Consider the following 11247-nt stretch of genomic DNA (forward strand, 5'->3'; position numbering starts at 1 on the left):
AAAAAAAAATAGTTTGGGAAAAGGTAAGGCGGTAGGATTTAGACATGCTACCAGGAGAAGCAGTAATGATAAAATTCTTACAGAGTTGTAAATTTAAAGATGGTGTTTGGGAGCTGTCAGGGCCAGAGATACAGATTTGGAACTCACTGAATAAAGATGGAAGATTTGAGAATAGATGAGATCATCAACAAAGGTGATAAAGGAAGATGAGGGTATGGAGAAGCTTATCCAGAGAGAGCAGAGGAGAGAGCTTGGGGAACAGACACAGAAGGCCACGGTGGAGAACATAAAAGAGAGGCTAGAGGAAGATGGCAGTGAGTCCTCAGAAAGGTCAGAGAAGGAATCAGAGTCAGACAAGAGAACATTCGAAGAAAGAAGGTATAAAAAAGTTCAAAGAGAATAAGGAATGTACTAGGTCACCGGATTATATTCATATAATTTCAGCGTGCCAATTTCAGGAAGCCGATATTGATTAATCCCAACCCTTTCTGACCACTCCTCTTTCATCCATTCATTCCAACAAAAGCTGATTGAGTATCTTGTATGTGGACACTAAGGATACAATGATCGTCTCTGTCTTCATGGTCCTAAGATCACAGTAGAAGAGAAAGACTAATCAATTACTAACAATGATGAATGTAAAATCACAGCTACAATGAATGCTATTAGTGGGAGTACATGGAACTTCGTGATTGTGTAATTAGGGAATTGTTAACTCCTTCCTCCTTTCAGCAGTGTATATTGTGCCTTCCTGAACAGACTGTAAGCCCAAGAGGGCATACTTTTTTTTTTTTTTAAAGATTTTATTTATTTATTTGACAGAGACAGCGAGAGAGGGAACACAAGCAGGGGGAGTGGGAGAGGGAGAAGCAGGCTTCCCGCGGAGCAGGGAGCCCAATGCGGGGCTCGATCCCAGGACCTGGAATCATGACCTGAGCCGAAGGCAGACGCTTAACGACTGAGCCACCCAGGCGCCCCGAGGGCATACTTTTTTATACTCTTATACTGTTGATTTTCTTTTGATATCTTCTCCAAGTGCTCAGCATAATGCTTCAAAATAATGGGTATTTAGTATATGCTTACTTACACATCTGTAATGGGATGCATCAGATTTTGCAATAAACACATCCTATTGTATGGAAGAGCTATGACTTTTTTTTTAATAACCTGCTACGGGTGTTAAAGAGGCCAAAAGCAAAGTGTAAGCCTTGAAAAGGTTAGCTTGGTGTTCTCTACCTGTATCTCAAGCAATTACCTTGAGACTGCTTAGGATTATTCTCAAAGAGGGAGCTAGTAAAATCATGGAAAGATTGACACAAAACATTCTCACCTCTAGAGACAACTCGAAATGTACACTCTACCAACAGTAAGCCAGTGCTATAATGTTATTTTTGCAAATAAAAAGCAAAACATTCATTATAAGGCAATTGGCCCTGACAAGAAAAACAGAGTTCAGCGGTATTCAAGAAGCAGCCCCACAACTACTTACATCACGAAACTGAACCTTTCCCAATTCTCCTAATTCACTGACGCAACAATAAGCAGCTTCTGACTGTAGAAAAAGCTGGGCCAGCGTCATCTCCTCACTCCGGAAAAGCTCCCCCATGGTGGCAGAAAGTACCACTCAACGGAGTACCTGATTTCTCTCCAACCTAAAGCAAAAAGAGAAAACTGCATTACCAAAAGAGCTAAGAGCAAACACCACAACAGTAAGGCTCTTTTGTTTTGCATTTCATATCTTCCATCCCATGCAGACAGATCTTTAACATTCTGTTTAGAAGGACAGAAAGGAGAAATTGCAAAAGGTTGTTACTAAATCCCCTCCCACAGAGTACCTGATGAAAAGCCACTTCCTTCAGTCAACATCAGGATCAAATGACAGTATTTTGGGGCATCTCAATACATAAGAATGTATCCAGTTAAAAAGAGAACTGGGATTCACAAACAGCTCTTTAAATACCCTGGACAGGGTATTATGAGGCAGTGACATTCACACTGCTTGACCTTTTTTTGGCTTGTGTCAGGAAACACACGGAAGAGACCTAGATTACCCTCTCATAAAGGATGTCTCCGTGGAGACTAGTTTTCTACCCGCTATTGCCCATTTCTAACTGTTGGAGTCCCAGCACTACGCTACAGCTATGGATACCTTAAAGGGTTTAACCTTCCAACTGCTCAGGAAACACCATTTTCTCCCTAAGGAATCTAAACGCATCAGCACTATCTCAAAAAAACGGGGGGGGGGGGGCACCTGGCTGGTTCAGTCAGTACAGCATGTGACTCTTGATCTCAGGGTCATGAGTTCAAGCCCCATGTTGGGTGTGGAGCCTACTTAAAAAAAAAAAAAAAGAGCCAGCTTGCAAATTAAGCTCAATTTCAAGTCCAGCATGACAGGAATACATTGATAATGACAAAGCAGTTTTATCAAACCACAGAGAATAAGCTTGCCACCTCCATAGCTTCCAATTTCTTATCCCCACCTTCAAGATTAATTACATTCTTCCATCTGTCAAAGCTTCTCATGCATGAGCCAATAAAGGTTTCCTTTTAGGGCTGTCTTATCCTTGCCCGGTATGAAAGACAATGGCGCTATCAGTGGTCCTGAAACTGCAATTATTTATTCTCAATCAGCTATTGTAAGGCACAGACTGTACCCTATCTAAACTCAGCAAACCGTACAGTATTTTTAGTATCATGAGGGCATCCATAATGATAGGTGAAACTGGCATCAAAGGAAGAGTTACTGTTCTGCAAGGCTGGAAGACATTTTGAGAAATATGAATGACAAAACCTTTGTGCATTTGATGTTCAAGGCAGCAAAATAACACACTCAGATATAAGCAAAGATTTCTCAAGAGATTATGTAGCCTGCCTTTAAAATTGTCTATACCTGAATCACCCAAAACAGCTGTTACCAACCTCCCACATCTTCCCCCAAACAAGAATAGATTCCACAACCTCTAAAGCAGGTAAAATTATGCCTGATCAGCACAGTTCAGGGGCTGCCAGTAATGACAGCCTCCAGAGTTGCCTCCCTCCTTCTGTTCTTTAATGATTACAAGTCTCCTAGAACATCTCTATCCCACTGGAGCCAAACAGAAAACTAAACAGGCCAAAGCGATTCAGGGATGAGAGGATGTCACAAAACAAATATGAAGAAGCAGTAATTCTACACAAGATGAGTACAAATAAAGCGCCCGGCGTCCAGCCTCACTGTTGTCATCCAGTCCTCGCCTCCTACGAGGTATTCAAATTCACCTGCTTTATTTCCTGTCTACCCAGTGAGAAAGCAGGAATTCTCTGAGCCCAGGCACACCTACCTCCAGAAGTGGCGATTAAAGGGGGAGGGGGGGAGGGATCATCAAATTGGGAGCCCCTTTAAGAAGCCCCCCAAATTCTTCTGCCTACCTAATAACCTTCTGTTCCTCCGCCTACGCCTTAAATGGGGGAAGGGTTGAGGGCCTCCAAAGAGGAGTGAACCTCCGATTCCTCTGCCCACAGGAGGGGTGCCCGAAGAGGGGCGAACCCCCATTTCCTCTCAGAGACCTAAGATCTCTGTTAATTCCTTTGACAAATAGGAGGCTATTAGAAGGATTTCCCATGCCCTTCCGAGGCCTCTCCCTGCCGCACTGTACCTACATGCCCCGCTCACCTTCAGCCCCCGGCCGGGCCGCAACCAAAACAGCAGCCCCAAACCAAGCCCGCAGCCTCAGCGGCTCGGGACATCAGCGCTCGACGTGCGTGCGTCCGCAAAGCCCTGCCCCCGCGCAGCCACCGGCTCCGCCCCCAAGATGACCTCATTGCAGTCAGCCAATGGGGTGAGGGCTGGGTCGGCTGCCGCACTGCAGAGTCGCGGGGGCGCGGGCAAGACCCTGAGTGCTGACGCCATCTTGTTCCCGCGGCTGCGGCTCCAGCCCGGTGGGACCGGGGTGTCTGACGGGCTGCTGGGCGGGTGCTTGAGGACCTCAGCCCGTATGCCCTTCCTAATCCCTTCTCCCTAACACCCTCGAGGCTGGGCTGCCTGCTTTCTTTCTTTTCATGTCCAAAAAATTAATTCACAACTTTTTTTCCTCGAGGAAAGTAACATCAAGGAAGGGGAGACATTATGAAATGACCTGAAAGCTGGAGAGCTTATTAAAAGCGCTTACAGTCCAGTCTCCTCTACATTACACACGCACCCTTTTTCCTTATTTTACAGAAGAGAACATTTAAGCCCCCGAGTGAGGAACGCCTAAGATCCGTAGTAGAGCCTTGAACAGGGAGGGGCTCGTTCACTTAAGTATGGAAAAGCCCTTTTTAGAAAGGTACTTGGTTAAGTCCCTCTGGCAAGGGTTCAGGGTCAATTTTTCTCCAATTAGTGGGAAAATCCCCATAAGACCCTATGTTGTGACAGTAAAGTTTTATCTTGTTCGGTGGATTCCTGCAGGCCCATTTGACCCAAGGGTTTTCTATTCCTCAAAAATTTTAAAAGAAGGGGCGCCTGCGTGGCTCAGTCGGTTGGGCGGCTGCCTTCGGCTCGGGTCGTGATCCCGGGGTCCTGGGATCGAGCCCCGCATCGGGCTCCCTGCTCGGCGGAGGGCCTGCTTCTCCTTCTCCCTCTGTCTGCCGCTCTGCCTACTTGTGCTCTCTATCTGTTGGATAAGTAAATGAAAATCTTTAAAAAAAAAAAAAAAATTTTTAAAGAATAACAAGTTTTTTAAAACGCAAAAGTGGGGCACCTGGGTGGCTAACTCGATTAAGCCTTCAGCTAGGGTCTTGAGCCCAGGGCCTGGGGATAGAGCCCCATGTTGGGCTCCCTGCTCAGCAGGTAGCCTGCTTCTCCCTCTGCCTCTGCCCCTCCCCCTGTTTGTGTGCTCTCTCTCTCAAATAAAATCTAAAAAAAAAAAAAAAAAATGCTGATGTGGGAAAAAAAGGCAAAAGAAAAATTAAATTTCTGGGCGCCTGGGTGGCTCAGTTGGTTAAGCGACTGCCTTCGGCTCAGGTCATGATCCCAGGGTCCTGGGATAGAGTCCCCCATCGGGCTCCCAGCTCAGTGGGGAGCCTGCCTCTCCCTCTGACCCTCTCCTCTCTCATGCTGTTTCTCTCTCGCTCGCTCTCCAATAAATAAATAAATAAAATCTTTAAAAAAAAAAAAAGAAAAATTAAATTTCCTTACTATCTACAGCCCACTGAAAAGTCCCTGAGACAGAGTGACATTCCTTTAGGAACTCAGCTGCCTCGATGTTAATACCTTGCTAAGGGCAAAAGGCAATCTTAGCCCCACCCCCAGGATCCTGTAAATCTACCTTAACATATAAAAATTCCTTTGGCAACCTCCTTTATCTCTACCCCCCAAGATACTTGTTGGCAATCATCCCCCAAGCATATGACCTACCGATACACATCTGAAGGGTCTCATGACTAAGGTTTTATTAGACAGTAATAAATGACCCTTTCCTAACAATAACTAGCCCCCTCAAGTTCCTGGAAACTTCTTTCCAAATTCCTTAAAGACGTAACGCTATCCCTAACCCCCAACTTGAAAGGCCACTCCTCATGACCTAGTGCAGCTCTTTCTGCCCATAGGTCCTGTCCCTGTGCTTTAATAAAACCACCTTTTTGCACCAAAGACGTCTCAAGAATTCTTTCTTGGGCATCAGCTCCAAACACTAACGTTTCCTACATCAGTGCTACCTACTATTTATAAAAACGCCTTTCTCAAATACTGGTATCAACTTCCTAAGGAGGAGTAAGGATCCCAAATCGTTTGTAGTAACCAGAGCTGTGTCAAGAAAAACTCGGAAAACCGGTCTTTCAGGCTCTGTGGGTGATGGAACCCTACTGAGATTCAGTGTAATGAGGGAGATACTTCAGATAAAAACCTGATGCTGATCATTTTGTCTACCTGGCAAAAATCATCATCAATGCTGCTTTACCAGTGTAAACGAAATAATGAAGGCAAAAATGGATGTTTTATTTAAATTTTCTATCTCCTATTGTGAGTAAAGATATAACTTGATCCCATTATGATTTAGTTGAGAAGCAGCACCTTGGAGAGGCCCAAATCCTCCCCTTTCCTGTGATCTTCAATGTCCCGTAGCTGTCTCAACTTTCCTGGCAGGACAGATAGAGACCCACACTTGAAAGCCTGCCAAGTTTTAGAAAACTATTACGCAATGACGTCATTTCCTTCCTCTGAGATTAAAAAAAAAAAAACAAACTCTTTTTTTTTTTAAACCTCAGAGTCAACTTGCTAACCACACATTTTTTGCACTCCACCTTTAAGACAGTCTTTCATCTGGACTCACCTCAATCCCTTTGAACTCTCTTTTTTCATGGTTTCCTTGAAAGTATATCCTCTCAAGAGTTCCTTTTCTGGCTCCTTTCATCTCCTGCCATCAATCTTTCTCCAGTGTTCCACTCCCTCCATGCTCTCTTCCTTGGCAGTCCTGCTTCTTGTCATGTGTAAATGTCTATGTGTGGGACTCACACCGATTTTTCCATCCACCTCCCTTCTCCAAGGCTTCCAGATGGAATTTCAAACAGCCTGAATAATGCCATTCAGGCAACAAAAGCTTGCTGAGGGCCTAACATGTGGCAAACATGGTGCTAGCTGCTCGGGATAGGAAAAATGAAATAGACACACTTCCTATCTTCAAGGAGCTCACAGTTCAGTGAGAAATAAAGTTCCAATAATTATAAGAGAGAGATATTCATACTTACTATGTGACAGGCACTTTTCTAAGTGCTCTATAAATATGAATTCATTTAATTCTCATAACAATACTAGGAGGCAGATACTAGTATTTTTCCCATTTCATAGATGATATGGTGTGGGGCACCTCACTGGCTCAGTCAGTAGAGCATGCGACTCTTGATCTCAGGGTCGTGAGTTCAAGTCAAATGTTGGGTGTAGAGATTACTTAAATAAATAAATATTGGCACAATAATTTGCCCAAGGTTGCTCAGCTAGTAAATGGCAGAGCAGGATTCAAACCCAGGCAGGTTGGCCCCATTTCCTGGGCTCTTAAGTACTGCACTGCTCTACAGAGTCCTTTTGTTCCTCTGTTGCACTGTCTACAGAGTGCTGTCTCTGAGTCCAATCTGAGTTCAAGTCTTGATCTGCCATTTAATATCGATAACCTTAGGACTCTCTAAGCCCCAGTTTCCTCCTCTATAAAGTGAGGTTAATAATGATACTTACCTCATATGGTTATTGTGAGGAATAAAAGGAACTTAGTACATGGTTGGCACTCAGTCTGCATTCAAAAACTGCTAATTATCATCATCATCATTACTGTTGCTGTTGATACACAAAATACCGTATAATGGACCTGAGAATCTCAGAAAAGTTTACATTGAGGAGGTGATATGAGAGCAGAGTTTTGTTTTTTCTTTAGATTGTACTTACTTGAGGGGCGCCTGGGTGGCTCAGTTGGTTAAGCGTCTGCCTTCAGCTCCAGGTCATGATCCCAGGATCCTGGAGTCCCAGAGTTGGGTTCCCTGCTCAGTGGGGAGCCTGCTTCTCCCTCTCCTCCCAGCTCATGCTCTCTCTCTCTCGATATCTGTCTCTCTCTCAAATAAATAAATAAAATAAAATCTTTTTTAAAAAAAGATGTTATTTGAGAGAGAGAGAGAGAGCACAGGTAGGGGGAGGGGCAAAGGGAGAAGGAGCAGCAGACTCCCCATGAGCAGGGAGCCCAACTTGGGACTCAATCCCAGGACCAAGACCATGACCGATCCCAGGACCCCGAGACCATGACCAGAACCGAAGGCACACACTTAACCAACTGAGCCACCCAGGCGCCTGAGAGCAGAGTTTCAAAGGATTATGCTCTCACTGAATAAAAACCGGCCCTTCCTCTCAGATCATTAATCCTGCTAATGGCATATTGTTTTCCTGGTTACCCAGGTTCCAAGCTTAAGCCATCTCTAATTCCATTATTTCTCTTTCTCTCCACATTTAGTCAGTTGCCATGTCATATTAATTGTGTGTCCTACATTTATTTCTTGCCTCTACCCACTTATCCTTTTTATTTTCATTGCTAATAACCAATACAGATCCATTAGCCTCTCTCAGATACTAAAGCAAGAACCAATGGGAAGCAGTATGGGGTAGTATAGTAGACCACAGCAGACCACTGTAGTTGTACCATCCTGAACTAGGCTTGAATCTCAGTTCCTCCATTTATTCCATCTAATATCAAATGTAAGAGAAATCTCAGCTCTAACAATTACAAGGTATCTGAACTTGAGCAAGTTGTTTCACCTTCTTGAGCTTCATTTTCCTCATTGAGACTCTCACGGACTTGTCTCCATCTCCTTTAGAAAACACAGTACTGGGGCCCCTGGTGGTGCAGTTGGTTGAGCTTCTGACTCTTGGTTTTGGCTCAGGTCCTGATCTCAAGGTCATGAGATGGACCCCTGCGTTGGGCTCTGAGCTCAGTGAGGAGTCAGCTAAAGTTTCTCTCTCCCTCTTCCCCTGCACCTCCCCATGCTCACTCACTCTCGCTCTCAAATAAATAAATAAATCTTAAAAAAAAAAGAAAAGAAAGAAAGAAAAAGAAAGCACAGTACTTTCTACCCGACTTTTTTTCTCTATGACGGAACTAGAAATTCCTTTTGGGCCTACTCATTCAATAGTAAGTACTATTTCTTGAATGAATGAGTGAATGGATGGATGATCCTGAAAGAAATGGGAGCCTCCTAATAGAAATCTACTATCAACGAAAGAACACAGGTAACAGACAAAAAGGAATATGATCACACCCTGCCTCTTCTCTTTATCCCCTTTATTTTATGGGCTTCATGATCTGGGAGAAGAGCTTGTGACAGATTCTTTTATTTTTTTAATGTTTAAAGTTTTTATTTAAATTCTAACATACAGGTAATATTAGTGTCAGTGACAGATTCTTCTATTTTTGTAACAGAGAGGGACAGCTGGGAAAGGTTCAGAGCAGAAGCTAAAAATCAGAAAATGTGTGTGGAGTCAGTGCCAACTTTGTAGGATCATCAAGTTTAGCACAATAGTGCTGATGTTTGTATTCCATTTATAGTTCTCAAAGTTATTCTACATCAAAGCACACCTATGAGGAAAACACTCCTTAAATTCCATGATGAAGAATACTTTTGTAATTTATTTTTAGATTTTTTTAGTCCGTGAAAATGATTAGTATTTAAAATATATTTTAATGAGAACACTTTTTCACTATCTTTTTTTTTTCTAAAGGTTTTATTTATTTATCTGAGAGACAGAGATAGCAAGGGAGAGCAGGAGTAGGGGGGAGAGGGAGAAGCAGACTCCCCGCTGAGCAGGAAGTCCAATGTGAGGCTTGATCCCAGGACCCTGAGATCATGACCTGAGCCAAAGGCAGACGCTTAACTGACTGAGCCACCCTGGCGTCCCACTTTCTTTTATCTTTAAATAAAAATGATTTACGGGGCGCCTGGGTGGCTCAGTTGGTTAAGCGACTGCCTTCGGCTCAGGTCATGATCCTGGAGTCCCGGGATCGAGTCCCGCATCGGGCTCCCTGCTCAGCAGGGAGTCTGCTTCTCCCTCTGACCCTCCCCCCTCTCATGTGCTCTCTCTCTCTCATTCTCTCTGTCTCAAATAAATAAATAAAATCTTTAAAAAAATAAAAAAATAAATAAAAATGATTTACATTTTTAATATGAAACTGCTCTGCAATTAGGACTTAACTGCTTCCTGATCTACTGATTCCCCAGTGATTATGAGGCACCTGTTAGACAGGTCCTCCTCTGTTGGAGGTCCTTGTGGCAACTTCAGGGGCCTGATTGAACCATTTTCAGTTTTGCATTCACTGAAGGGATATTCTTGTGACCTTGAAGAATATGTGCTTTTTCTAATCCAAGCATCTTTTTTTTTTAAGATTTTATTTATTTGTCAGAGAGATCAAGTATAAAATGCTGTTAATCACACAGACCTGGAAGATGGGAGCAGTTCTATAGGAGGCTTAGCAGGTAATGCAGTTCTGGGTGTCTAAACTGAGCTATTCCTTAGCATTGGGAAAATGTTTCAACAAAAATTAGTTCTTCACTTCCAAGACAAAGCAGACAACAGAGGTGGTGGTCTAACAGAGTCTCAAAAAGTTACAAGAATTGTCACTATAGCGGATTGATTAAAATAAACATTTTTCCTTTTTTCCCTCCATTTTTTCCAACTGTTCACCTGCAAGTAGTTGGGAGCAAACAGTAAAATTGTGATTTAAAATTTTACTTTTGCTTGCCTGCATTCTTTGAGATGACGGTCGCTCGGTTTAATGATGGTTTGCATCTAGTCAAATCATGTTTTTGTTTTTCCCTTCTATGTAAAAATGAACTCTAGTTCTTAAACTGTTCTACCAAGGAACTGATTTTATTTATTTATCTATTTTAAGTAAGCTCTACGCCCAATGTGGGGCTTGAAATCACAGCCCTAGATCAAGAGTCCTGTGTTCCACTGACTGAGACAGCCAGGCGCCCCAGGAACTGATTTTAGTGTTGGATGAAAGAATTCCCCTGCCACAACCTTTAGGTGACTTATAATCACCTTTGACCATCATTCTTCTTTTAAAGATATTATTTATTTATTTGGGGCGCCTGGGTGGCTCAGTCGTTAAGCATCTGCCTTCGGCTCAGGTCATGATCCCAGGGTCCTGGGATCGAGCCCCGCATCGGGCTCCCTGCTCAGCGGGAAGCCTGCTTCTCCCTCTCCCACTCCCCCTGCTTGTGTTCCCTCTCTCGCTGTATCTCTCTCTGTCAAATAAATAAAATCTTAAAAAAAAAAAAAAGATATTATTTATTTATTTGTCAGAGCGAGCAAGCGAGAGAGCACAAGCAGGGGGAGCGGCAGACAGGGGGAGAAGCAGGCTCCCCACCGAGCAGGGAGGCCAATGGGGACCAGATTCCAGGACTCTGAGATCACGACTGAGCCCCCCAGTCATCCCTAGACCATCATTCTTTTTTTTTTTTTTTAAAGATTTTATTTATTTATTTGAGAGAGAGAATGAGATAGAGAGATCATAAGAGTCAGAGGGAGAAGCAGACTCCCTGCCGAGCAGGGAGCCCGATGCGGGACTCGATCCCACGACTCCAGGATCATGACCTGAGCCGAAGGCAGTCGCCCAACCAACTGAGCCACCCAGGCGCCCCGACCATCATTCTTGAAATGCTGATTAACAGTGTGTTTCCATAGAAGTAATCCCTTTTCGGGGCGCCTGGGTGGCTCAGTTGGTCAAGCGACTGCCTTCAGCTCAGGTCATGATCCTG

The 11247-nt window shown here is 43.8% G+C and overlaps 2 protein-coding genes across 11 annotated transcripts in view; one reads left to right on the forward strand and one right to left on the reverse strand.

Moving 5' to 3' along the window:
* ATP6V0A1 (ATPase H+ transporting V0 subunit a1) overlaps positions 1-3761 on the reverse strand; it is a 49056-nt gene extending 45295 nt beyond the window's left edge. For 6 of the 10 annotated variants that reach the window (XM_081804974.1, XM_081804973.1, XM_081804970.1 and 3 more), the window contains exon 1: positions 1490-1652. In XM_081804974.1, the coding sequence (XP_081661100.1) occupies positions 1490-1606 (117 nt within the window). In that variant the 5' untranslated portion in view covers positions 1607-1652. Of the gene's footprint in view, positions 1-1489; positions 1653-3652 lie in introns of those variants that run through there. The other 4 variants (XM_081804967.1, XM_081804966.1, XM_081804965.1 and 1 more) reach the window with 1 other exon arrangement.
* Positions 1-11247, forward strand: part of PSMC3IP (PSMC3 interacting protein) — a 180226-nt gene that overhangs the window by 81647 nt on the left and 87332 nt on the right. The window lies entirely within an intron of this gene.

The sequence above is a fragment of the Leptonychotes weddellii genome, chromosome 15 (assembly GCF_054177405.1).
Source record: "Leptonychotes weddellii isolate Sample4059 chromosome 15, ASM5417740v2, whole genome shotgun sequence".
In the NCBI taxonomy this organism is placed as follows: Eukaryota; Metazoa; Chordata; class Mammalia; order Carnivora; family Phocidae; genus Leptonychotes; species Leptonychotes weddellii.